The sequence below is a fragment of the Prosopis cineraria genome, unplaced genomic scaffold, assembly GCF_029017545.1.
Source record: "Prosopis cineraria cultivar Desert tree isolate PC_DT_omini unplaced genomic scaffold, ASM2901754v1 PC7, whole genome shotgun sequence".
Taxonomy (NCBI): Eukaryota; Viridiplantae; Streptophyta; class Magnoliopsida; order Fabales; family Fabaceae; genus Prosopis; species Prosopis cineraria.
The window spans coordinates 29,474,327-29,502,317 of record NW_026555338.1 but is presented as its reverse complement, the minus strand read 5'-3'; the positions used below and the strand labels follow the sequence as shown (position 1 = coordinate 29,502,317).

The window sequence follows — 27,991 nt, the reverse complement described above, 5'->3', positions numbered from 1 at the left end:
AAAAATGTTTTGTACTCATGCCGAACCGGACCGGCTTTTTTTCTTACCCGAATACCGGTTTGAGAAAGCACAAGACGTCACATACAAGAATGCTAGTAATTGCTAACCACACATAACTATTTCTGTACTTGGCGCCGATCAAGTTGTCTCCCACAAGATTGGGCCATCGTCAGTACTCTCTCTCTCTCTCATACGAATAAAGGATTCAGCCTTTCTTTCTCTCTCTTTCGCTGTCCCCTTGCCTCAGTCCCTACTAGAACCTTCCACTTCTTCCGATTAGGGTTTTTCCGGGGTTTAGCGCTCTCAATTACCACCACTCGTATCCATCGTCTTTCCTAAACACCACCTTTGATCCTTAACACGTACATTAGAATCCTTAAGCTCCAATATGGTTCGCTCCAATGGCATCAGGCTGATTCGATGGGCTGCTCGTCGATCTCTCGCCTCAAACTACCCCCGGGACACAGCGCATGACGTACGCGGCCTCCTTTCGCGCCCCCCCTTTTTTATTGTTATATGGTTTGTTACAGTCATTTTTGCTGATTGTGATCTGGTAATGTGGGAATTTTTCTTTTGGTGGCGAATTGTAGGTGCACGAGGCTGTGTCCCAAAGAGGTTATAAGACATTGAATTCGGGGGTTTGCAAGCCATCTAGAATCATTGGAAGTTACACTTCAAATGGTATTTGTTAAAATAACATCTTTTGCAAACTCTTTGTATAGTTGCCTGAATGACTAAGGGAAGCGTTGATTTTTTCCCCCATATTTCTGTTTTTGAATTGGGGTTCTTGTAATTTAATTATGGACATAGTTCTTAGACAAATTAGAATTTGTTGGACGGTCCGATGCTTTTCTTCTTGGCTGTTGGACAAAGGTCCATTTCTTCTTCACCTGGGCCACTGGTCTGGTTACACAAGTTTCCTTTGGGATATTGATTCGCATCATTACTTAGTGCTAACCTTATTGCGACTTACATATTTGCAGTTGGAGATATTGTTCATATGAAGAACCGGTTACTGTTGGGAGCAATGAATTCGTATTGGGGCACAGCTAGATTCATTCATGGCACAGGTATAAATCATCCGTTTGAATCTGTGCACACTTCGTTTCTGTTCTTCCTGGAACCATACTGATACGTAATAATAATTTCCATGAGTTCGTGAGGGTTGGTAGGAATTTGGGATAATTAGCCGTTAGTATTTTTAATGACCCTTGGCTCTATATGGGTGGCTTTGGTTTGTTGTGATTGGGCTTGAACACTTGGATAATAAATTTAGTTTCTTTCCTCTCTCCTCTCTCTCTCTCTCTCGTTCTCTGTTGTCTATTACTCTATTCTCTCTCGTCTCTTTTCCTCTCTCTCTTTCCTAACTTTCTGTGAAGAGCATTTGAAAGAAAAAGACTCTGCTCTTCATGTTTTGCGTTTGGTTTACCAGTTTATGGTTTTAGTAAGGACTGGGTATAATATTGTTATCCTCCGCTTAGCTGATCCCTTTCTCATTATGTCTTCTGACCAAGTAGGATGAGATTTTATTAATTCCCTGTTCAACCTTTCATTCAATTTTGTCCCTATTTTATTACTGACCTTTTCTATGCATAAATGTTTATTGGCCCTGGCACATTAATGACTTTTTCTGCCCCAAAACTCCTTCACAGCTTCATTGGCAAGAGATTATTATGATGTTCTTGGTGTGAGTAAGAATGCAAGCGCGTCTGAAATAAAGAAAGCATACTATGGGGTAAGTTTTTCCCAACTGTTTCCTGGCTAACCTTGCAATGTCTTGTACATTTCGTGGACATAGGGTATCACCTTCTCATCCTCCCATCTCTGCATCCACACAGTGCTAGTGGACTTTTGAGAAGTTTTCTTTTCTTTTTTCTTCTTTTTTACACATGAAACGTCTCTATTCCCCAAATAGCCAACTTATAAGTATTAGCTTGAGTGACATGAGGAACAGTTTATTCTTTATCTTGTTAATCTTACTCATGGTTTAATTTGAAGTCCTTTATTCCTCAAACAGTTTATGCCTGCTACATATGGGTAAATCTATGCCAGAATACATCTTCTCAGAATGTATCTATGTGTACACTATATGTGTGTATTTTGCTTCACTATTATTAGATATATTATGCCCCTGCCCTTCTTTCTTATTTGACATGAATTCTTCAGGCAATGGTGGCTATGATATGAATAACTGCCTGAAGTTTTTCTTCGTTTCACTTTTCCTACTGCCTCAATTATTGTCTATATTTTACAGCTTGCAAAGAAGCTCCATCCAGACACAAACAAAGATGATCCAGAAGCGGAAAAGAAATTTCAAGAAGTTTCAATGGCATATGAGGTATTATTATATTCATTGTTCTTGTTATTACCCTGAAATCTAGTAGTTTATATCATCTCTTACGTATTATTTGATTTTTTTTTCCTTTGGTCAACTCTGCTGTAGGTTTTGAAGGACGAGGAAAAGCGGCAACAATATGATCAGGTCTTACACCTTCAGATATTTCTTGCCTCCCTTATCTATCATTTTATTGCTGTTGCTATATGCTATTCTGTCACAACATGAATGTAGAATTGGTATTTGAAAAGTTATCATATGGAAGAATGATAGTAAGTCACAGTTTTATTAAGGTGAATGACTGGAAATGGAAGGATTAAGTGTAACCCTCTTGAATTGTGATAGACTTATGTTCTATAGAAATGCTATTTATAGAAAGAGTTGGAGGAATTGAAAGGCCCGAGAGAATGTGGAACATTTTCTTGCATGACAATAAAATGAGTGTCTTTAATCACCTATGTTTGTTAATGAAGTTAAAATGATGTTATTACTAAGAAGGCGAAATGTGATCAGTTTCATATATTGCATTTTGCTAATGGCATGCTAAAATAGAAGACATTTTTTTTTGGGGGCATATGGTTACTAAAAAATATTTTATATTTCTGGTTGCTGTGAAACATCACTGCCCAGAAAATTTTCCTTGTATGCTTTTTGTTGTTGCACCCAGAATTATTTGACATTTTTACCTTTTCCCTTTCTTTTTAGATGAATGAAGAAAACGTATAGAGGGGAGATTGGAAGTTAGATAATATAATAGACATGTTAATTTTTTAAAACACCTTTTCTTAATGTGAGAGTAAGCTTGTAGATCATTGATGTGTGTGTTGCGCTTGTGTGTATAACTCATTTCATGTTCATGTTTCTTGGCTGTTGATGTGGATTGCTTTGTTAATTTGTTGAGTGAATCAACTCTGTAGGTTGGCCATGATGCCTATGTAAATCAACAAAGCAATGGTTTTGGAGGTGATGCTGGCTTTAATCCGTTTGAGCAGATATTCCGTGACCATGTAATGACTTGCCTCATTCCATCTCTAATCTTGTCTGTCTGTAGCTTTTATTCTTTTTATTTTGTAGGTCAATCTGTGTTGTTTTAGAAAATCTAAAAGAAGTATGTACAATGAAACTATTATGTGGTAATTCTTAATTTATTTTTGAATCTTCTCCATGTGCTTTCCAAATACCAAAGTAGGAGACCTTGAATAATTATACAACACCAGGATTACTAGTTCAGACCTGAAGCTAAATGAACTTAATGATGCATGTCCACGTTTGATTTTACTCATACTTAATTACACGGTTTATGGCTTTATGACTGTATCTGGGATTTAATATTTGGCAGCATTACAGTTTGGATCAGCTAATTGCTTGTTCATCTGTCCTCGCTTGTGCTGTTGTAGTTTTTTGAGGCCATGTTCTCTGTAATTTAAGTTTCTCTGAATTTGCTTGATATGTAAATCCCACGTATGAAGTCTGATATGGTTGTCTTTCATGATCTGTCATGGCCCTCAATGGTGAGCAGGATTTTGTCAAGAACTTCTTTCATCAAAATGTTGGAGGAGAGGATGTCAAGGTTCTGTCTTTCTTCCCATTTGGACATCTTTAGGTGTGCTAACAAGTATTTTTATAAAGAATCTCATTATATTATATTTCGTACAGACCTTTGTTGAACTATCATTTATGGAAGCTGTTCAAGGATGCTCCAAAACTGTGTCATTTCAAACTGATGTGCTTTGTAATGCTTGTGGTATGCCCCATCATGTAACTATTGTTTATACATTTCTGGTCCACTTATCCTATTATTTGTCAACTTTTACTTTGATGTCCAGTTTAGTTAGTAAAGGCAATGCACTTAGAAGTGAACTTTTCAGCACCATCGTTTGTTCTGCTGAGCTATTGCAGGTGGTAGTGGCGTTCCTCCTGGAACAAGACCTGAAACTTGCAAACGCTGTAAAGGGTCTGGTGTGGTGAGTAATTTAGTGAGGTGAAAGCTAATTTTTTGTAAACATGTGACACGTTTTAGTTTTAGTTTTCAAATTGATATTCTTTGATATATTTCAGAATTTTGTACAAGCTGGCATATTCAGGATGGAGAGTACCTGCACCACATGCAAGGGAACTGGGAAAATTGTATCGGTATGGTGCAAAGTATCTTTTACTTTTTTGTGGATATAATTTATGATTTAATTGTCGTTTATGATTATAAAATGTTCTCCTCTATCCAGAATTTGGTACGTTTGATGTTTTTGTGAATGTGTATATTTGAAAACAATCAATCCTCTCATTGTTAAAAGGTTGAGTGCAGAACACAGGATTCATTTGATTCTACTCAATTTGTGGATAAATACATATTTATTTATTGACTCTGGCTGGTTGTTTCTGCTGCTTTCCCTGTAGATTTTTATAAAATCATATGATGAACAACTGAAACTGCTTTATAGCTATCCTTTCTTTTTGGTAACATGTACAAGTAACCTCTTTATAATTTTTATAATTTTCTTTTTCTTGTTACCAGAGCTTCTGCAAGTCTTGCAGAGGTGCAAAGGTTATCAAAGGAACAAAATCGGTCAAGTTGGATTTCGTGCCTGGTAACCATTTTTGATATTTTTGGATGAATTATGTTATGTAGGCCTCATCGAGACTGCATATACTAAAGAAATGCATTTTAATGAGCAATTTCCTCATGGGTTTTCTTGTTGTGTTGATCCACTATTTTACTATATATTATATACTAACGGTTACAACAAAACGAGAAGAAGAAAGAATTCAAGAACGTCTTGATTGGAGTGAAACCCAACTTTTGAATATTTTAGCCTGCTAAAATTGATAACTTTGGAGCTATCTTTGGTCAACAATTTATGCTCAACCAATTCAGATGGCTAAATGGCAAGAATCATAAATATTTGCTTTAGTAATGGACGTCTATAGCCATTTTTTCTCCTTTCATCTATGAAAAATGTTAATTGGTTTATTCTTCCCCCCCCCCCATATTTACAGGGATTGACAACAATGAGACTATAAAAGTTTATAGAAGTGGTGGAGCAGACCCTGACGGAGATCACCCAGGTGATCTTATGTCATTGTCAGGGTATGAATTTTTTTCTCCCTTTAATAGCTAAGGTTCATCTTTCTTTTCCCTTTGCATCTCAGAAGTTGAACCTTTCTTTTCAACCTTTTTTTTTTTTCTTTTTTTCTTTGGCAGGTCAGAGAAGACCCTGTTTTCCGACGAGAAGGATCTGATATTCATGTGGAAGCTGTCTTAAGCATCACTCAGGTAGTTTTCCTGTTCGTTCTTGTGTGCGCTTTGAAATCTAATTCAATGCTATTCATATTCTAGGCTATCGAGGCCTATATGGAATGATAATAATTGAGATAAGTCTGAAATATCTATTTTCTTTTTCAGGCAATTTTGGGAGGAACCATTCAGGTCCCCACTCTTACAGGAGATGTTGTTCTCAAGGTTTGTATGGAAATATCTTATATCCTAACAATTTGGCACCCGTTGAAGTATGAATGACAGGCCCTGTTTGGCAGGTTCGTCCTGGCACCCAAGCCGGTCAGAAGGTGGTTTTGAAAAAGAAAGGTGAGCAAATTGATGGAATCCTCCGCAAGATGAAGATTTTATTGTTATAACTTGTTTGAGAAATGTGATTCTTGGATTTGTAAGTTGGTAATCTTAGCTAATCTCTTTTTTCATTATCATTGTTTTTCTGACAGGGATCAAAACCAAAAACTCATGGACATTCGGGGATCAATATGTTCATTTTAATGTCAGCATCCCAACGTAAGTGCCATCTAGATCATGTTCTGTGGGGTTAATGAGCTCCCAACTCTCTCACACAATGACACCCTGGGCTTTGATTTTTCCCTCTTCTGGAAAGAAACTTACGTATGATTAAATGCTTAGAACGTAAATGGTTTGGCTATTTCCATGTGTTGCAGAAACCTAACACAGAGACAGCGCGAGTTAATCGAGGAGTTTGCGAAGGAAGAGCAAGGGGAAGATGTTAAACAGAGGGCTGCTTCAGGTTCTGGATGAAAACGGTTCTTTTATTATCATACATACCGTGATCAACAAAAGAAGAAAAGGGGTTTCTACACTTATATCAATCAATCTAGGCAGGGAATCGCCTGGGGTAGAATTTTTGTAGGATTGGCAATTTTGTGATGTCCCTTGAGTGTATTTTTCATAAAATGATGGTTTACGGTCTAATTTGATGGAGAGGGCAATTCCTGAACTCAGTGATATGTACATATTTTCCTTTTGATTATCTTATGCATTGGAGGTAGAAGGAAGGTCCAAGTTTACCCGCAGGCTGTCCTTTTTTGCGGTGTAAGGTGCCCTTGCTAGTTGCTAGATAGGCTTAGAACCATAATAGAATGTAATATTATGATTTAAAATTTATTCAGTGTGAATTGTGGAAAATACATTCTTTACGTTTGACAAAATGAATAGCACAGAATTATGTGAGGGGAGCAGATGCTTAACATTGAAGGTCAAGAAATAATTTAATCTTATTAAGAATTACAAGTAGCTAAGTGCATTTTTTTTTTTAACATTTCTTTATAGGGCTTTAGATTATATGTTCTATTCTCCTTATTAGTGTCTTATGTTTGGACTTTTTTTTTTTTTTGGGGTAAAAGGTTAATTTGACAGATTGAAACTTGATTGGATGATATAATTAAAAAAAAGTTTAAATATATAATAATTAAAAAAGGCATGGGCTAGTAAAAAGAACTAAAAAAGATGAGTTGTATTTCTCTCACATATATACGTATATGAGCATGCACCACGTCAGTTGTAGTGACGTCTAATTAAATGTTTAAAGTAATTTAAATAGAATTGTGCATGATATTTTTTTAATTGGTTTTATTCTTATAAAAGAATATAAATTTAATTTTTTATATTTTTTTCTCTACTATCATTAGTATTAAAATTAATTTACATTTAATATCATTAAATGTATATTTTTATTAAACAGACTATAAATGATATGCTGCAGTATGCAATTTGATAAATTTAAGAAAAATATTAAAATTAAATTAAATCAATAAAAATTAAAGAGTTAATGTATTAATGTAGAAAATATTTTTAAATGCTAAAAATTTAATTAGATCTATTTAAAGAATATATATATATATATATATTACAAATAATAGAAATGTTAAATTTATAAATAATACAAATATCTAATTTCAAAATGTAATGTGAAAGAATAATAAGTTATTCAATAAATTTAAAAAGCATAAAATGTTGCTAATAATTGAATTTCAATGTAACTAATGTGAAAGTTTCAAAATTTAGCTTTTGGCCTAATTATAGTTGAGAAAGAAAAACTTACGACTACTATTACTTAAACATATTTTATCCCCTAACTAACTTTTAAGCTTACAAACTATAGTTTAAACTAACTAAATGGAATCTCGAATAAGCACTTAAAATATAAACTTTCCGCATATTGTTTCTTTGCCTGAACCCAACAGGATGTTATTCTCTCTTCCAACAACATAAAATATCAATATTATTCTGGTGCTTGGCGGTGATTATATATGTATGTTTTTATTAAAAAAATTACAAGATCTATAATAAAATACGAGCAAATTGTAAGAATGAAAAGTTATGTTTTTTTTAAATTAATTATTAATTTTTTAACCTGGAAAGTGCAATTTTAGACCACTTGGATGGAGTATTTAATCCGAACGAAAGCAGCATAAATCTGTCCCATTTCTATATTTCTATGTTATAATTATAATTCAGCAAATCATAGTTGAACGAAATTACAGGGTACAACATAGACTGGAACTTAAAAGTTTAGCACATAATAATCCTCGCCAACATCTATCTCTTTATCGCGATAATTCTTCGGTGAAGTACACCCAAAAAAAAAAAAACAAAGATAAAAACATTATTAATAATAGCTTTCATGCTGCTCTTCACTTCATGATATCACCTGCAAACAGAAAAAAGAGGGGAAAAAAAAAGAAAATTAATAATCATCCATATGCATGCAGATACTCTATACCTTAATTACTGTTTGAAAGTGATAAACCGTAGCCAACTTCCCATGATATTACAGATTTGCTTGTTAAAAAAAAAAAGAAAAAGAAAAAAAGAAAGACAAAGAAAGATAGACAACATACATGGCTCGAAGTTTGCAGTGCATCTCTCCGGGAGCTGCAAGGCCATATTCCGGTCTACGCCGGAGATCGGAGGGCCATTGGCAATGACACACAAGCAGGGCTGCCCTAAGGCCTTGAGGGCATTGCAGCAGGCATCACTTGGAGGAACAGAGCTGAATGGAGCCACTGCTAGCCTGCAAGGAATGAGCTGCACAAGAGCAGAGAAGAAGGTGCTTGTACATTGACTGTTTTGTCCCTCTGCCCCAAAGGATCTCACCACTATCAACAACACCAACAATACTGATACACCCTTTGATCCAACCATCTTCATCCTCAAGTCTTTTTGATTTCTTAAGAGTGAGAGGATTTGAATTTATAGAGGATGAAACTCGTGTCATGTCATGTCATACCTGCTTGTGCTCTAACACAGGGTCATGCTCATTCAACCACTTTTAAGTTTGTGGTATCAGTCTGATTTCTTTCACCATCAATGCTATTAGTGCTTGATCACTTCAGTTACTAGATTCAAATCACATGATGTCTCATTTTTTTTTTTTTTTGAGGTGGAATACAATTTCGCTTCATAATTCTTTGTATTGCATACTTGTTTTTATGAATGTAAAACAAATAGTACTTCCATGGTTCTACGTTATAATTTATAAGATATTTTTGAATAAAATTACGCACATTAATAAAATTCAATACATATGACCTTATATTTTCAAGGTAGAAATATCAACTTCAAGAAATGTCATTAATTTAATATTCTATTTGTAAAAAAATATTAGAAAAAGAGAGAGGGAATGTAATGGGAATAGTAATATGAAAAAGTATCATTAATGAAAATTTTATTAAAATATTTTATATTTTGAAATATCAAATTTTTCTCAAAAGTCTCTCATAAATTGTGGCGGAAGAAGTATTATTTAAAATATAACAGGTTTGATTTCATATTAGAATCCATTAAATTCATGGGTTTGATAGATTGCAAGTAATTATAATAACAATTATATGTTTTTGAATTACATAAATAATATTCTCACTTTTGATTTTTGAATCATGCTTTATCAACATATCTAAAATTTCAAAAATAATAAATGAGTTGTAAAAATAAAATATTCAAGGCTCATTTGGTTGCTAGAAAGGAATGAAATGGATAAAAAAATAAAAAAAATAAAATGATCAAAATATGAAAGAAACCTAATAAATCATATTCATAATGGGAAATAGTAGTTTGGTTCATGCATTGAGAGTCATTTTTTATAGTTTGTAGAGAAAATATTCGTGATATATAATATTAAATTTTATTACATTTATCATAAAAAAATAATTTAATTTATTTTTATTTTATTTTTTTAATTCATTTCATTTTCATCCTTTTAGCAACCAACATCACTTTATATATAATATAAAATCCATAAAAAGTTACACTATAAACTATAAATGAGGCCGCCCATCTTAGGTTGTTCAATACCCAGAGCAACAACCAATCACTAAATAATGGAAAATCTAAAGAATCATACTACTTATAACTTAATCAGTGCAAATTGCAAAGAACTTTATATTTTACATTAATATTGACATATATATTGATATTAGTTTAACTTCCTTTTAGAGACGGGAAAACCCAAAACTTGTTTCAGTAAATCTTCTACATTCACAAAATAATTGAAATATAAACACTACAATAAAATATTTCCTTGCATCTCTCTCTCTCTCTAAATACATCCTCTATGTTCACTTCATGAATTAATTAAAAAAAATCCAAAGGATGATTATCCACAAATCTCTTCACGAGAAACACTACATTCGTCATCGGCACAAGCACAACTCTGCCATTTTTCTCTACCTTTCTGGCAAGAACATTTATCTTTCACAGCAATTGCAATCACCTCAAACTCATGTACGAGCTCTCAAACTACAAGAGACCTATCATGATCTCATCATATTACACAAGCAAAATCATATTCACATGCAGCAAAAGAAACATTACAGAAAGAATTGATTAACTACATAAATATATGAATAAATATATAGGCAGTGAAGATAAATCAGAGCATGGCACAGCGCGTATGCATTTAATCTTTTTTTCCCTTCATTTTCTACCTTTTTTTATTTATCATTCAAAATTAAGATCTCTCAAGTAGACAACAAAAACAGGCTGTCCCAAAACAAATAGACCATACAAGGCCATACCCTATCCCACAAATTTTAATTCAACTCTATGGACGATATTTTGGAGGAAAAATGGATACCAAGATCCCAACAATTTCCATTACATTCTTCTCATCTTCATTCCATCAAAAATTCACGCCCTTGCAATGAATAATTTTACCAACCAGAGATATTTATAAGCATCATTAAAATTCATTTAGGAGAGCGTTCCAAAATGTATGTAAGCCAGATGACTTCGTGTGTTGGTTGATAGGAACTCCTTTCCTCGTAAAAAATTTTGCCCAACGGTCGTTCTCAGACGTGAAATTACTCAGCCGTCACTCCAAATATTTGATCTTTCGTTGTAGCCTAGCTGCCTTCTGGTTTCGACTCTGTTCTTACGTATGTGAGACTGCGAGCACCAGGCATAGCAATACTGCTGGTATTTACAAAAGCACCACCGTCAGGCTGAGCAGTGCCTTGGGCATCCCGCTTCCATTGCATGCTCCTAGCCCCAATTCTAGTCGGAGGCCGAGGCCAGAATGCACCAGGAATGCCTCTCGGAAAGGGAGCTCTTGAAAACCTAGCAGCAGGAAAGTGAGATCCCCGAACTACACGTGGCCATGCCATTGTTGGAGTGGATTCTTGCGGTGCAGCACTTTTCTTCACGACCTGCATTGGAAAAATCAAAAATCAGAAACTATGGTAATGGGCAAAGGAGAATTTCAGAATGATGATCAATGCTTAAGGAGATTTAACCCCCACACTTCCCACATCATGCACTCCCCGAAAATCCCATTAAATCTGAGGTTGTACCTTAAGAATCCGTGACATGAAAGATGTGCCATCCAGAGATAATGCGTTCTCTGCTGATTCTTTTCGCATGAACTCCACATAAGCTGACCTGTTTAAGAAATGTGGATCAACAATGCAAAAGAATGCATTGGACATATAATGAACGAACAGCACGTGAAACACCTTACCCTTTGGGTTGCCCTGTTGCTGCGTCAACAAGTATAACCACTTTTAGCACGTCCCCAAATTTATTAAAATGGCGAGATAAACTGTCTTTGGTGGCACCAAAATGAACCTGAGAAAATTAATATTTGGAAACTTTAGAAAATGGGCCGATTTAACATATTCAAGGGGCCTAAGCACCCCCACACAAATCAAAGGAGAACAAATCATTACATTGCTAACAAAAATGGTTCTGGAATCAGCATCCTCCAAAGGACGACCAGCAGCACCTGAACCTGAGAACCCAAAAGGTAAAAAGTCAAACTAAAAATATAGAAGCGAGGTTGACAAAGCCTGAAACAGAAACCAAACAGTAAAAAAATGCAAACCACAAAAGCATAACTCACTAAGCAAGTATTCTACCAGAAATATAAAATTCACAATATTTTCTTGGAAGCAAGAAGAATTTCATCGAATGATATCTAGCACTCACCAGAAGTGGATGCTGGTGTCTTCTGAGGTTCTTTTTGAACATTAAAAGCAGGGTTGGCCTGTTAAATGTCATAATTCCGTATAAAAAATGAGCAATAACCAAAACCTCAAGCACATTATTTTCTTTACTATTTAATGAAATTCCAAATTTAATCAGAATATTTGCATTGAATGAATAACTCACATTCCCATTACTAACTTTTGGAGTGCTGATATTGTCCTTCGTCAGTTGATGGCCAGACCTGGGAGCCCCTGCCTCAGTTTTAAGACCATCTATTTCTGCAAATTCTCTTGGTTCCTGATATTGTGATGGCTTCCAAGTATTCACATTTACAGAAATATTCACTATCTTATGGGACGTGCTAGGTGCAGCAGGTTGCTCATGATCTCTATTCCGCTTAAGATGCATAACATGATCAGTATTTTTAGCTACACTATACTGCACCATCGATGAATTATCACCCCTGTTTCCACCAGAGGAGGCAATCTCCAAAGCTCTGATCCCCCTATGACCCATGACATTCACATCATTATACCCTTCATTGTCTGAAGTATAATCAGAGGGAAAATCAGCTTCATCTTCTAACATAGTATTACAAGTGGCATACTGACCACTGTAATCAGTTCCTTGAAGATGCATTGATTGGTTTTGCTCCTGATTTTGATAATCATCTTCAAGTTGGCTGCCACCATCCACCAATGGATTCATACCACGACCAAGTCGATCAAATACACTGCCTGACGATTTAAATTTCATCACATCTTCAGCAGCTTCTGCCACAGCTTTAATCACTGTAGACATGGGATTTGACAACCTAGAAACAGGCTGTAACCTCTGATGCCGTTCAGCCAACGATGAATCACCAGAAGATGTAGAAACTACAGAACGAAGACGCTTCAAGGAGGGCTCCACAGATGCGCCTGAAATAGATGGCCTTGAAGTAGCCACTGCATCTCGTACAGCAAACTGAAGTAGCCGTCGAGGTGCATTGAGAGTTGCTTGTGAAATTGCATCCCTCTGTCAAAATTACTTGAAGGTTAGAAGTCAAAGCTCAAAAATAAAAAGTCATTGTCTTGTTTACTATAAAATTAGACATAAAATGGACAGGGAAAAAGACACAGAAGGGCGTCTACAGGTTTCATAAGTAATACAAATAGAAATAGTTGGAAACTGTTATGAAAACATCATCTTAACTTTTTTAACCAATAAAAGCAATATCCCAAAATCCTCCCTACACAGTTGCCGTCAACTACAAAACCGTTAAAGCAACTATTATACCTTCTCTGCTGTATGACTGAAGTCATTTGTATTCCCCTTGGCACTAATCTACTTATTAGCGTTGAAATATTCTAAACAAAATTCAGTTTACAGAAATTCATCATAAACATCACATAATCATCAATATAAATATTTGAACAATTCAAACCTTTGTCTTTTGTTCATCTGGATGGCCTCTCTTCCTCCGAACTGGAGGTGAAGGTGGTGACTTTGGATGATGGTCAACTTTGGTTTGGGTTTTTTCCTCTGAATGAAAATTGTCGACCACAGAGCTGCGCAGTGTAGGTGGCTCAATTTCCTCCCTCACTAATCCTTTCCAATCTTTATTATGCCGTCTTTGAGATAACTTATGAGTCTTTCCTCTATTGGACTCTGAATTTAAATGTTGAGCATCATCACCACTAGCCTGGACCTCTGATGAAATTCTTTTCGGAGTCCCATCCTGCACCTCTTTGGGTTGTACATACAAATCTATATTCAGATTCAGATGATCCCACAGCCTGTTAACAATATATACATGAATTAGTACATATCATTATGCATCCATCTACTACATTGATTGCAATGACAATGACATCAATTCCATCAATAAGATATAATATGAAAATTACCAGGATACAAAAGAATCACTATCATCCCCCAGGAAAACATTCAATTCATTCCTTGCTTGTTCTTTGCGCCTGCCATTCCTCAATAGCACAATAACATAATCCTGCCACAGCATAGAGTGAATTTCAAATTAAATTTGCAGTGGGTAATTTAAAATCTCCAAAACCCAAATCCAACATATGAAGCCAATGTTATAACATTAACATATGTAGCTGAAAAACAGTCTCAATATGACAATTGGAAAAGGCAGATACCCTCCTCCAGATACACATCATTGATCATACGTGCTTTTCCACTTAAAGACAAACTAAATTAAAGGTATTTAAGCCATGCACTTATAACCCTCATTCCCGCATCCAATATCACTACCAGACTACTTGAGGCCTCACTTGAATCAGGAACCCAAATCCCCATGTACTTATAACATCTAACCACCAAGACACTTAATCAGTGTCCTCCAATCAGTTTCTTCAATCAAAATCATACATAGACTTAAAACCAAACCCCATTAGATGAAGCAACACTGCAAAGCCAAACATATGTATTCAAATCCTTATCGTGGTCCAAAACAAGTTGAATCCAACTTGCTCACTCCAAGTATGACATCATTACAGTTCTCAACTAGGCTACAATTAAGCATCCTTTTTTTTTTGGAGGGGGAGGGTCAAGAATTAAGTTTTTTTTTTTTTGGAGGGGGAGGGTCAAGAATTAAGCATCATTTTGCTGCTCTCTTCCTATTATCTGAAAGTTAAAAACAGAAAAGAAAAGAAAAGAAAAAAAAAGTATCAGCACTGTGCTGCTACGAGCAAAGGCCAAAGCCACTCATTTTCTGAAAACAATATTAACATCTACTGAAAGCAAAGCACAAACTAGTACTTTTAACTGTCTCTCAGAAATTTGAACCATCAACAGAAATTTTCTGATTTATCTGCTCAGAACTGCAATATTTGTACGTGCACCAAATCTCTATTTACCACATAAATATGTTGTAGAATAAATTATATACTCATCAATCTGTATTTTCACATTAGTCTACATCCAGGACAAATCATCCATACAAAAGTTACGAATTTCATAAGGGGAGTGTAAGTGCTTGTGTTTCAAGTCATATACATAATTTACAGCATGACTGCAAGAAGCTCCCCCTGCTAATTCCATACAATAACATCATATAGTTCCCATCTAACCTGATGTCGAACTATATGATAACATCATATAATTTTTAATCCATTCAACATTCCCTCTTTATGTGATAAATAGCCTTCGTCTACAACTTAGACGGAAAAGTGACACATATGGGTTATCATAAGAGGCATAAACCATTGTGAAGAAGCTACTTATGAACAAAAATCTGAGCCAATTGAACCTCAGTTTCACTTTTACAACAACCAAATAATCTCCACTTCGTACTTATTTGAACCATATAGGATTCCTTAACATGTCGAACTCCTAAACATTCCCGTTACACTTCTAGGAATTATTCCACATAAGTCCTTCTCAATCATTCAGTCATAATTCCTAGGTAAGCTTACATCATTATCATCAAGAATATTCAGAAAATGTCTCTCTTTATTTGTTACGAAAATGACTTTTTCATCTGATGCAATTTGTGCGGTAAACACAACAGCAATAATAATTCACAAGACATTCTATTACACGTGAATCCAAAAATCATTGTAGGGACGATCTGGCAATGATGTTTCCCAAGTTCAATTTCGACAAATTCCATTAGAGTAAAAAAAGGGTAACAAGAAGTTAATGTGATGATTTGAGACCTTTAAGAGGTCCTACTTAGACAAAGAGTGGCACTCCCCTCACGGCACAGGAGGCATGACCAAGCCAGACTTCCTTTAATCACACTATATACAATACATTATAGAAGAACAAAGAGCCAACCCAGGTAAACATCCAAGTCTTTTGCTCCCAGATTGATAAAGTGAACAAGTGCACAAAAACGACTATCGTGACAATAAGCTCGTACCACAAGAGTGTCATCAGTGTAATCCCCCATGAACTCCTTCAGCTTCTCGTTCACTTTTTCCCTCAGCTTCAACACGCCATCAAGCGTGAAGTTAGCCTTGAATGTCCGATCGTCGACCCGATCCACGCTCCCCATCTCCACCTAACAAAACCCTAACCAACCCCTATACCTACAATAACCAAAAACCCAAAGAAAACAAAAAAGAACTCGACCAAAATCGCGATGGTCTCCGAACCCTAATGCACCCGCGAAGGTTGATCAAAATCTTCCCCGAAAAGACTAAAACTTTCGAACACTCCGCAGATAAGAGGATTGATGGGGTGATAGGAATTTGCTGCGAAGTCAGGAAGACGGTGGGCATTCATGGGAGAAAACCCCTCCCAGCGTTCTCCGTAAGATGGGGAGAGGACTAAAGAGAATCGTCAATTAAAAAGGAAATTTGAAGCTAATAGAGCCAGTTTGTGTACCCTATCAATACCATCAAGATTTTTTTTTTTTTTTTGGGGGGGGGGGGGGGGGACATCAAGATGGTGTTCGTGACGAGGGACTTGCTGGGGGTATTAATATGCAGACATAAGAGCGCATTTGATTTGCCCGTTTGTGAAAATGAGGTTCTTGATATGGAAAACTCGAAAATCATGCAAGGTTTCCCTTATGAATTATCAAATTAGGGTATCACGTTGGCCAAAAGAAAAGGCAAATTGAATCCAATCCAAGTTGAATAATAAAAAAAAAGAATGTGCGAAATTGGGATACGAGGGTGTTAATTAGGGAAACAAAAAACAAATATCGTAATTGTAAATGAAAAAGTTTACACAATTTATCTTCTCAAAGTCTCAACTTTAACACTTCTTATTCATATAGACAAAACGATTAGTGTACCGAAATAAATTAACATATATCACTGATTATGACGGAACACGACTTTCAATGTTCAAGTGATTTTTAATTTAGAAATTTTCGCAATTCAAATTAAATTATAAATTTTATAATGTTGAATTTATCATTTAAAATTTATATAATTTTTATCAAAAAATTTTACAAAACTCTTGACTTTAAATGTTCATCATAAAACTTTTAATTTTACATAATGTAACTTTTTTTATTCACTATTTTCATGGACATCTTTGACGTTGTTTAAGAGAGTAATTCGACCAAAAACAGACAAGCATGTTATCTTCAACCACAAGATATGGCTTTTATAAAACAAAAAGGCTTCTTTTAGTTCATGCAATTTTTATATTAATGGTCTTCTAATAATTAAAATAAATATTAAACACAAAATTTATAATAACCTGCACATTCTTTTTTAAAATAGCATGGTCATGGTTACAACAATGTAGGAGAAAACAAACATATATCATGTTGGATTATAAAAGATTACTACATTCTAAGGGTGACTTGTTGAAAATATACATATTTAAGCTATAAAATACTTGATGAACAAGTCTCCTCACCCAATAATTTCTTTTTTTAAAGACATAATTCAACATAACAACTCAATCTTACATGATGAGATTCTCAATTTGCTTAATATAGTAGAGAATATGACTCTAGTCATATTTGCCTAAGACAATAATGAGAATCTAATTGAGTCACAATAAACTATTAACTTAAATAACTTCTCTTCTCAACAAAGCTTGAGATCATGAAGAATGGTCAAAAATTCAACTACTATGTTAAGATAGTATCTAAAATATTTGATGAAATGTCCTATCCATTTACCATTTATAACTGCCACATGTTACTCAAATTAGATACATTTATTTAGTCTAAACCAAGTAGGTTTAGGAAGATGCCATTTGTAGAGCAAATCCCTTTATTTCAGGGCTAAAATGTTCAACCTTGTTTGCAGCTTGATATCATCGATAATGTGATGGGTGCCAATGAAGGCCATGTCGCTTTTTCGAGTGTCTTTGTCAAACTATAACGTTCGAGCATAAGAATTTTCGTATATTTCAGCAAGCAATAGTGAATAATCTTTGCCAATTTACTTTTCTCCCCGTCGACTGCCTCGTTCGTGGTGTTCGAAAGTATTCATTCTAGCAAGGAAAGAGAAGTTACACATTCATAGGCTATTTAGCCGTGCCAATCTTTCCATAACATACATATTAAAGTTTGGATAAACCAGAAAGTCGAATTTTGAAATTTTCATGATAAAAATTAAAAATTGCAGTACATGAAATAAAAAATTATGAAGTCCAATTTATATCTTCTTTCTATCATTGAAAGCGGTTTATCATCAACTCTGAGCCCAAACCGTTCCATTGGAGATGTGACTGTGTTCTCCTATTGGAACAAGGTAATATATTTTGTTCTAAATTTACAAAATATATTACATATAAAGAACTTATTTTTAAACCATCTAAAACTTAATCATAGCTGTAAATTTGGAATTTCAATAGGTGGGTTATAATTTAAGTATAAACATAAGAATTCTTATAAGTTTTTTTCTAATACAAAATCACTGAAAAACTATGCAAGAAAATATTCACTTCATGTTAGACGAGAAAATGCTTTTGCATATTAAGGGTGGATTTACAAATATTGTAATATCTAAAATGTAGTTAGCTACGTAACAAACAAGCCAATCAATACATTTATTCGTTTCATTAAAAAGTAAAAACATGCTCAAGTGAAGTCTATAATTTTGTGAATGATAATATGATAGCTACTATTAAAGGTGTTAGATTGATAAAAATAAAAGTTGATTTTTCTTCGCTTCATGTAAATGAGTAGTAAATTTCATAAAGTTAGATGCAATGATTTCAAAATCGAACTAGACCAAGTAATAATGATGCTTATTAACATAATGATCATAATTCCACAGTTGGCTGTTGGATCTTCTTAAAAAGCTTAAACTAACCAAGGTTGACTAAATTTCACCATTATAGATCTTTATAATAACCTCTATTTTCCAAGCTTTGTTCAAGTCATACATACATACATTGACATTATCATTTCAATAATCCAGTTTCCCATTGTAATTAATACAAGTTTAGTGCTGCTACGTAAGGAGTAGAACAAATCACTCATAATCGTTGTTTGAAATGTAATTAAGTGGACAGTAACTTTTTATTTATTTTTGAGTAATCTCTTGATAAATATTTGAACCATAATTTTTTAAATAATCCCTAGAAGCTTTTCATTACTTTATTAGTTCTATGATTCAGATCTCTCTGGTCAATAAAAGATGAGAAATTATCGATTTGTATGGCATTGGTTGCATGAAATCCAGTGAATCAAGTGATTTCATTTATTTAGCTTGTGGCACATAATTAAAACATGTGAAACACCAATATAGTAGTGGACGTAATTAATTTTGTTGCTTAATTTCATCTCCAGGAAGGCTGGAACAAGTTCAACACGGAATAAAAGTAAACAATTCTAATGATCTAATGGAACTTTTATTATGCATTGATCAACCACCTTTTTACCCCAAAACACAGCAAGAAGGCATATATGATAGGGAAAGAGTTCATGACACAACTAGGCTCAAAGCTTCAGCACTGCATAAGATAACGTACTCAGTTACTTGGCTCTCCAAGGGCTAAAACACTCGTATTTTTCCACTGAAGCTGGGGATGCAACTCAATGCAATTTGTAATTTAAACAAAGAGACTCAGAAGAACTGAAATTGAGTATTGAACTCCTATTTCCAAGGAGATCAATCAATATGATCACTAGTTCACTTTCCAAGCGCATGAAGCATTATTGCATTTTGTGCGTGTAAACGGTTCTCTGCTTGAGGGAAGACAATTGAATATGGAGCTTCAATGACTTCATCCGTAACCTCCACCCCTCTTTCCGCTGGTAAGCAATGCATGAAAAATGCTTTCGGGCCTGCCAAGTTCATCAGACCTCGGTCCACCTGTAAAATGAAATTGCAGATAAGATCTTCTTGTCAATTTAACTGTTCAAGCACGTGACACTATTAACAAGCCAAGCTCAAAACCGCTTTACTGCAACCAGGGCTTTTCTAAGAAGCACTTTTTCATGTGCTAAACATGCACTGAGATTCTTCAGTAATTCAGTGTAAGAATTTGAGGACACCCAGCTGAATAATTAAAGTGAAAGATGAAAAATAAGGGAAGGAAAACACTCAGGTCCTCTAGCTTTACCAGAGAGCTAGACTTGGTCACTCCCAACCATCGGCTTAATCCTCTCTCTCCTCCATCCCAAGCCGATATATATTCCTCTTCTGCATCATAGTTTGTTACGCTATTCTGTCTTTTTCTTCCCCACTTGCCAGCTCAGCTCTACAAACCATTATTTTCTCCCTTTCATTTAATTCTGGCTGGGCAATGTCAGAGAAGTTTTAGGCACCTAATTTAAGTGAAAAGGGTCGGAATCCTAGAGTAATTTTATAATCTAATCTAAATAGAACTATATTTCTATCATACGATTGTCATCTTGTTCATGAAAAGCTACATATTATTCATCTGAAATGGGCATGTAGAATTTAAATAATTGCCTATCATAATTCAAAAGTAACATACTCGTGAAAAATAATATGTTAGCTACCTGAAATCCTTGAAACACTTGGCGACGGTAGGCAGCTTCTTCCTTTTGGCCCATACTGGCCCAGACATCAGAATAAACAACATCAGCTCCTCTAACTGCTTCTTTAGGATTATTAGTTATCTCAATTTTGCTGATTCCAGCCTTCCTTGCTTTCTCGACTGTTTTCTCATCAGGTTCAAAATCTTTGGGGCATGCACAAACGAAGTGAAAAGGCACGACAGATGCCAGCAACAACCATGAATGAACAATATTATTTCCATCTCCAACATAGACAACCTGACATTCATTGAGCATTGCAGAACATAATCAGAGAATAACTTGTTTAGAATTGCTCCAAAACATTCGTAAAAAGAAAACTCTCAAAGACAAACTATATAACCTAACCTTGGTTCCTTCCAACCGACCAACATGTTCAATTATAGTAAGGGCATCAGCCATTATCTGGCAAGGGTGGTTGTAGTCTGTCAAGCCATTGATGACTGGCACAGTTGCATACTTAGCTAGATCAAGTATATCCTGGGTTGAAAAAGAAGAGGTAAAGCAAAAGTAATTAATATCAGCTTCAATCTCTATTATAGTTTATTCTTTCCACCTTTTTAGAACTAACGAGCTCTAAGAACATAACTCTGGTTTTTCTAGTATTTAGAAGTACAATAAAAAGGACCAATTGCCTAATATTTTGACACTCCATATGGCTATTTTTTTCATACACAGCACAACAGTTAAAACCTGACAAGGGTAACTTTATCACTGCTGCAAAATACATACGAATTTACTTCAATTAAAACTACCTGACCTGGCCAACCAAAAGACCAAGGAATTTATATAATTTGCTTTCTTGATTTAAGTACTTAAATTTGTCCAACTGCAACAGACCCACTCTAAGAAACAAAATTAGAGAAAAAGGGACACCTCCATTGCAGCCTGATTCAATGCAGCATGTAAAAAATAACTAACCAAGTATCGTGATTTTTAACTGAAAATGTAACAAATAAATTTAAATGAACAAAAAACACTAGTCTCTTGGACCAAAAGCCACACAAAATTAACAACATAAGTAACTCACCAGCATACCTGATGAGCAAAAACTCGGGCCATAATTATGTCATTATAGCAAGACAAAACACGCGCAATGTCACAAGTTTCCTCCCGCTTACCCATTTGGATATCATCAGGTCCTAAATATAAAGCATGCCCACCTAACAATGTAAATCCAGTCTCAAACGAAACCCGCGTTCTCATGGATGGCTTAGTGAAGATCATTGACATTGTCTTCCCCTTAAATGGTAAGAAGCTCCTGTCACCTGATTTTAACAGAGCCTTCACCTCAATAGCTCGATCTAAGATCTTCAAAATAGTATCCTTATCAAAATCATCTATATGGAGAAAATCCTTCAAGCCAGCTTTTTCTGCAAGAGCAAGACAACATTTAAAAAAATAAGAAGAAGAAGAACCTCTGGAGATGGCGCTGGTGGCCAATTTTTGTTCAAATATCACAATGGCTATTCATTTCCAGAAAGAGTTGAAAATCTGTTGCTAGAGTGCAACAAAATCGTATAGAAAAAACTACTTTTAGAGAAGTGCCCTTCTCTGAACATGACAAACAAGCATCAACTCAGTGAAATTATGAACATTGTGAATCATATAGCAGACATAGAAATAAAGTTCACTAGAAACATTAGAATGGTAATAGTGTACTACTTTAAATTGTGTGATATGATGAAAGTTGCATGCAATAAACAGTTTTATCGGCCAAAAAATTAGTTTTTCCTCTTACAAAATTGTTAATTCATGTACTGATGTAGGTGACAAAACTTTTGCGTCACACATAATTTCCAAAACATAAAGCCATCTGATTACCACCGAACTCAACTTATCATGTTAGCACTTCCACATTCCAAACGATCATAAAAGATTACTGCTATTATGAGCTATACTATATCTGATAAGGTTTTGACCTACTGGTTAGCAATTTTAACCTAACACAAACCAGTGTAATAGACATAAGAGTCCATAAATACTCACGCCAGGAGACACACTTGATAATGAATAATGAATTTAGTACTATATCTTCGTATCAAGCTTGTAGCTCAGACAGAGAATTTGGTTAAGGACGGTAACTTCAAACCGCAACCAGAACCCTTCCTGCGGCAGTGGAGAACTTTTAGACAATTATCACACGCATTTCCGCTCATATTGCAGCAATCGAAAATCCATGCACATAAATGAAAGTCCAGAACATCTAGCAAAGTTGTTTTAGCTATTGCAGATAGTATTGCACAAGTTCCAACAAAATAAATTAAAGTAGTTCCTGAAACCCTAGGACAACGATATTTACTCAGATCATAAAATAAATGATAAAGAAGAAGCAATGCATCCCATGAAATTGAGATGGGCATAAAGCAATTGAGGAATTGAGGAAGAAGAGTACCTTTACCCCTGACCGATGACTCAGCAGAAACAGCGGAAGAGGTCTGACTCTGGCATGATATTTTGAGGCGAAATGCCGGACAACTCGCCGGAGAAAAAATCATGGTGCCAGAGAAACGAGTGCATTGACGGAGATTCTGACCGGAGAGGGAGGGAAATGCCGAGGATAGCGCGTTTTTATCAGATCGTAATGCACAGTGACATGAAGTAGCACTAGCAGCCATTTTGCGGTGAACACTGAGCAGGACACACTGCGTATTTTTGCTGATTGGGGTTCGATATATATGGCTGCGTAGGAAATCAATATCAAAGAAGATATTTTCATAAATGAGTTTTATGACAAAACTTAATAAAAGAAAATGCTTGTAGACTGGAAATCGGGCCTCACAAGCAATAGGAAGAAACTAAAACATGTTAAAGATGCGCTAAAGATACATTACAATATTACACGCATATCAGGCAAGCAGTAACAATTTGAAGTTGATCAGAAACCTGTAAGAAGCTGCACTCTTCCTGTGGCAGTGGACTGTACAGAGGACTTCGATCAAGCGCGTTGCGGACTGTGGCTATGGGTGTGGTTAGGAGAACGATAGGACCTAACGACAGCAGAGGGGCAGAGCAGTATAGCGTATAGCCCGGTAGGGTTTAGGTTCAACTTTGAGTGACTTGGCAGGAAGGAAAAAACTGAGAGAATCGCACAAAAGCACGATGATTACACTCCACTTCTTTCAATTTTAAAATAATTGTCCACGCGACTCTCTTTGGAAATAAGAATTTTATTAAAAAAAACAGAAATACCTCTAATTTTTAAATATATATTCGCATATTCATTATTTACTAGTAGAGTTCATTTATTTACAATTAGCGGTTGACAAATTGGCGAGCATAGTGTCACGGGTTGAGAGTCTAGCGCAGCACACGGCGCCCGTGCGGCATCCTGGAGGACCCCATAATCCTCAGGACAAGCCTTACCACATACAGATCACACTGGTTTCGCCCTGCCATGGGCTCATCAGGAGACGGCACTAGCCCTCGACCAGTTGTGCACTCAGCCCGAAAACTGAGGCAGAACACCCCCAATGCTAATGTCTCCCCCTTTACCCATATTGTGCGAGGTTAACCAGCGGATCGTTCATTATCTTGGTCTCTACACGGTCACGGAAATATCATCCGTGACATTCTCCCACACCCAATCTAGCACGCTCTCGTGCTAAGGGAGAACGACTCTGCCCAATGATTGTACGTACAGTACTGCCACAAACACATCAGCTTACTGCTGAATGGCCACCCGAGTCCTGCACTCTTCGGACACACTCGCACCCGCGAGCCAATAGGAGTGGAGTCGACAACGGCCAATCTTCCCACCCGAGTCCCCACTTTTGGACCCACCTGCTCGGAGGCCTTTTTAGAGCGGTGTCGAGGTCGACCAGTCCAACGTGGGACCCTACAGGCACACGGCAGTAAAGTACGTCCTGCTCTAATACCACTCTGTCACGGGCTGAGAGTCTGGCGTAGCACACGGCGCCCGTGCGGCGTCCTGAAGGACCCCATAATCCTCAGGACAAGCCTTACCACATACGTATCACACTGGTTTCGCCCTGCCATGGGCTCATCAGAGAGGCAACACTAGCCCCCGATCAGTTGTGCACTCAACCCGAAGACTGAGGCAGAACACCCCCAATACTAATGTCGCCCCCTTTACCCATATTGTGCGAGGTTAACCAGCGGATCGTTCATTATCTTGGTCTCTACACGGTCACGAAAATATCATCCGTGACAATAGGCTTACATATTTACAATTATAAATATAAGTTTATATATTCACAACAATCCATTTATATATTTATAATTTATAATTATAACTTTACGTATTTACACACAAATCAAAATACATAATTAATAAATATGTAAAATTATTATCATAAATATGTAAACACATGCTTGTATATCAATGAACTTTTAATAGTATATATGCAAACATGAACTTGTGCAAGGAATATTTTCATCTTTTTAACAAAAATTTTATTGGAAAGAGGACTCTTTGGCCGAGACAATTATTTTGCTTCTAAGGACTTTTAAGTGTTTTGTTCAAAAAAAAAGGACTTTAAGTGTAATTCTTCTTAAAAAAAAAAACTCATTACGAGATAACTAGCAATCAAAATTTTAAAAATATGGACCTACTCGTCTAACATGTACATCTTCATGGTTCAAGTTAACACAACTCATTTTTTAAAATGAGGCAACAAAATTGAGGATCTGATAGATTGGCTTGTCAAGTTGAACCCATCTACTCAACTAATAAGTATAATAGCAAAGCTCACACACTACGTCTATGAAACTTTAGTATTTGAAGGAGTGTGAGATCATCTACTTCTACTTGTCAAAAAAACAAACTATTCACTTGAAATAATTATAATAATTCAAATAAATATGTGAAAGATGAGTATAGCTTACTCTTTTAATAAATAAAAATGTTCCGAAAAATATCATATGTTTACAATATTATAAATTCCATTGAACTCATTAGTATTTTATTGTTTAATATTATTTAGATAAGTATATCTAATTAAATTCAAACAAGCATATCAAGGCAGATGATATTATTACATACTCCCTCTGTTTAAAAATGCAAGGCATTTTTAACCGAATCTCACCTCTCAATAAAGTAATTACCTACTTTTCATAATCCTATCTTTTTATATTTATTCTTATTAAATACCCTATAATAAATATAAAGTCATTATCAATAAGGGCACTTTTGAAAAAAAAAAAGTCAATGATTACACCTCGAAAGACTAAAAATACTTTACATTTTTTAATATTTAACTTTTTAAAAAATGCCTCACATTTTTAAAATAGAGCGTAAATCACAAGATCTATATGAGCATATGAAATACATAATTTAAAATTTTAACAAGTGTGCACAAATTTACTGTGATGCAACTTATAACTTATTTCCCAAAAATAATAAAATAACTAAATATATCATTTTAAATATCATAATTTTAAAGATATTTCGACTGCCCAAAACCAAATCATACTTACAATTCATCCTACTATATATTGGCTTCAAAGATTTTTAAGCATGCAACCTCAAAATAATTTGGAGGACGCTATGAAATATGAAAATTTAGTTCAAATAGTAAATTTTCTATTAAGAGTGCATATAACTTCATAACTAAAGCTGGCGACAGTAAGGGACTCCATTTTGGAACAAATTTTGGAAATGGAAAGTACTGAAAAAGGTCAAGTAATTTCATGTGATAGATGTCTCATGAGAGACTAGTTACTAACTTGCTCAAAGTCAAAAGGGTTTTTTTTTTCAAACACATATCTTTGCTTGTTTGAATGTGACAACGAAGAGACCATATCAGGTATATTGAGAGACTGCCAGAGAGCAAAATAGGTGTGGAACCATGTGTGGAAAACTAACACTATTTCTACTTTCTTCGTCGGCAATTTGCAGGATTGGCTAAATTGGAATCTGAAGTATAGTCCTACCCAAGAGAGTTTCTCCCAATGGCCATAGTCGAGAATCTCTTCTCTAATTTACTGGACATTGTGGACATCAAGATGCAAGTTTGTGTTCAAAGAAAACTCCATGAACGCTAAGAAGATTCTGCACAAGTGCCCTTATTTGCTTATGGAATGCCCTATCAACAACAAGCTTAAACACACAATATTCCAAGGCAATTGCTAGCAAGAGCAGAGATGGACCTGGGCCATTATTATGGTTCTATAACAGATGCTGAAATTGTTGTGATCAGGACAGGTTCAATTGTTGCCACTCAACTTGGCCTGCACAAGACAAGGGTGTACGCTGAATCCCTTGATGCTATTAACATGTTAATGCAAGACTGTATGATTGATCATTCGTCAAGGAGTATTTCATCTGCAACCCAAGAGATATTGTACCATGACCGGGACTTGGAACTGCATTATACAAGGCAGGAAAACATCCATTATATTGTGCCGACTACAAGGCCAAGGAAGGAAGGACATGGGAAACATATTGAGACTGTTCTGTCATCCACCATTCCACTTCTTAAAAGATAAGCAATATGCTTCCTAATCTTTGTTTGGGGTATTTTGCATTGCCCATCTAGGTTGTAAGTCCTAGTACTTTTATCTCAGGCTTTTGCTTAAGCATGCAATTTTCATGCCATATTTCATTCTAATCAAGAAAACGCAGGACCATATTTCATTCAACATGAATCTCCGAGCAATATTTACACGCTTCTGCTGGATAAACCAACAGCAACTTCTGGACCCCAGACCTAAAAGTCTCCGAAGCTGTAAATGTTCTATTTGCTACAAAGGTGAGATCATTGGTGACAACAACTAGCTTCCCTGGAAACTGCCGCTGACAATATCACCATACAAAGTTCAACAGCAGCAAGAATGCGATCAAAGTCAAACATTTTGTTGTGCTTAATAACACCTTAGAACATATTATTTAGGTGAACCACCAGCAACCCCATGATGCTTGTAGCCATGGCAAGTCTGAATTAAATGTCCCTTCTCACCGATAAATAACTCTGGACAGAATCTGAAAATGTATAATATGGGAAGATAAGAATTGTCTTTTGAGGAACTTGAGCTTAAGAAATGGAAGAGAGTAATCCCAAATGTACATTATATTACTAAATTACCTGACTTGTTCTATTTAATCAAATTAATGTTTGCCCATATTAACTAACAACAAACCAGGATCACGTGCATGAAAAATTACTATGATTTATTAGCATTTTAAGTGAAACAGGTCAATTGGCGACTCATCAAAATAGGCCATTATGCTAACTTGATAATAACAGGATAGTGATGGCCTGGTGACATTAGGGCATTCTAATATCACACCATAGAATCATAGGTAAAACAACGAAGTTATGTCCTCCACTAATATAATCAAACTTACTTGCAAGCCATAACAGGAGAGGACTTAAGGAGGATAGAAACGGCTTGGATGAGAACATTAATTCATAGCCTTGAGGACCTCCATTGCAAACCAGACCCATGGCACAAACTTGTATTTGTTGGCACGTTTTTCTACCAGCTTTTTAGACATGGGATTTGACAACCTTGAAACAGGTTGTAACCTGGGTTGTAAAATCCC

At 35.5% G+C, this 27,991-nt stretch overlaps 4 protein-coding genes across 4 annotated transcripts; 1 reads left to right on the top strand and 3 right to left on the bottom strand.

Moving 5' to 3' along the window:
• The first annotated feature begins 123 nt into the window (after positions 1-123).
• Positions 124-6,781, top strand: LOC129316361 (chaperone protein dnaJ GFA2, mitochondrial). The gene is given in 19 exon segments (XM_054960744.1): positions 124-475; positions 591-681; positions 984-1,070; positions 1,653-1,735; positions 2,255-2,338; positions 2,444-2,482; positions 3,253-3,342; positions 3,855-3,905; positions 3,992-4,079; positions 4,235-4,299; positions 4,394-4,468; positions 4,848-4,920; positions 5,330-5,401; positions 5,404-5,420; positions 5,535-5,606; positions 5,736-5,792; positions 5,867-5,915; positions 6,050-6,116; positions 6,275-6,781. Coding segments are annotated over 19 exon segments (1,344 nt in total). The 5' UTR covers positions 124-388; the 3' UTR covers positions 6,372-6,781.
• Positions 6,782-8,022: 1,241 nt separating this feature from the next.
• On the bottom strand, positions 8,023-8,815 carry LOC129315069 (non-specific lipid transfer protein GPI-anchored 9-like). The gene is made up of 2 exons (XM_054958585.1): positions 8,474-8,815; positions 8,023-8,283 (listed from the first exon to the last, which is right to left on the bottom strand). Exons 1-2 carry the CDS (start codon positions 8,781-8,783, stop codon positions 8,267-8,269), a joined length of 327 nt encoding a protein of 108 aa, XP_054814560.1. The 5' UTR covers positions 8,784-8,815; the 3' UTR covers positions 8,023-8,266.
• Positions 8,816-10,525: 1,710 nt separating this feature from the next.
• Positions 10,526-16,420, bottom strand: LOC129316066 (protein gar2-like). The gene is made up of 9 exons (XM_054960316.1): positions 15,925-16,420; positions 13,946-14,046; positions 13,483-13,834; positions 12,240-13,073; positions 12,057-12,114; positions 11,798-11,859; positions 11,590-11,696; positions 11,423-11,510; positions 10,526-11,278 (listed from the first exon to the last, which is right to left on the bottom strand). Exons 1-9 carry the CDS (start codon positions 16,057-16,059, stop codon positions 10,976-10,978), a joined length of 2,040 nt encoding a protein of 679 aa, XP_054816291.1. The 5' UTR covers positions 16,060-16,420; the 3' UTR covers positions 10,526-10,975.
• Positions 16,421-19,315: 2,895 nt separating this feature from the next.
• Positions 19,316-23,552, bottom strand: LOC129314828 (ornithine carbamoyltransferase, chloroplastic). Its single transcript, XM_054958262.1, has 6 exons — positions 23,371-23,552; positions 22,880-23,166; positions 21,523-21,857; positions 20,833-20,964; positions 20,449-20,724; positions 19,316-19,795 (listed from the first exon to the last, which is right to left on the bottom strand). Exons 2-6 carry the CDS (start codon positions 23,100-23,102, stop codon positions 19,613-19,615), a joined length of 1,149 nt encoding a protein of 382 aa, XP_054814237.1. The 5' UTR covers positions 23,103-23,166; positions 23,371-23,552; the 3' UTR covers positions 19,316-19,612.
• Between the last annotated feature and the right edge of the window lie 4,439 nt (positions 23,553-27,991).

Bases quoted from the DNA above. Each gene is read 5' to 3' on its own strand.
- LOC129314828 (XM_054958262.1), bottom strand. From the start codon at position 23,102: ATGGCTGCTAGTGCTACTTCATGTCACTGTGCATTACGATCTGATAAA. The intron at 20,725-20,832 runs GTTAGGTTATAT...AATGAATGTCAG, and splicing joins GTCGGTTGGAAGGAACCAAG to GTTGTCTATGTTGGAGATGG. The intron at 19,796-20,448 runs GTAGCTAACATA...TTCATTTTACAG, and splicing joins AAGTGTTTCAAGGATTTCAG to GTGGACCGAGGTCTGATGAA.
- LOC129315069 (XM_054958585.1), bottom strand. From the start codon at position 8,783: ATGAAGATGGTTGGATCAAAGGGTGTATCAGTATTGTTGGTGTTGTTG.
- LOC129316066 (XM_054960316.1), bottom strand. From the start codon at position 16,059: ATGGGGAGCGTGGATCGGGTCGACGATCGGACATTCAAGGCTAACTTC. The intron at 14,047-15,924 runs GTACGAGCTTAT...ATGCTGTGGCAG, and splicing joins ACACTGATGACACTCTTGTG to GATTATGTTATTGTGCTATT. The intron at 11,697-11,797 runs GTAATGATTTGT...TAATTTTCTCAG, and splicing joins GAACCATTTTTGTTAGCAAT to GTTCATTTTGGTGCCACCAA.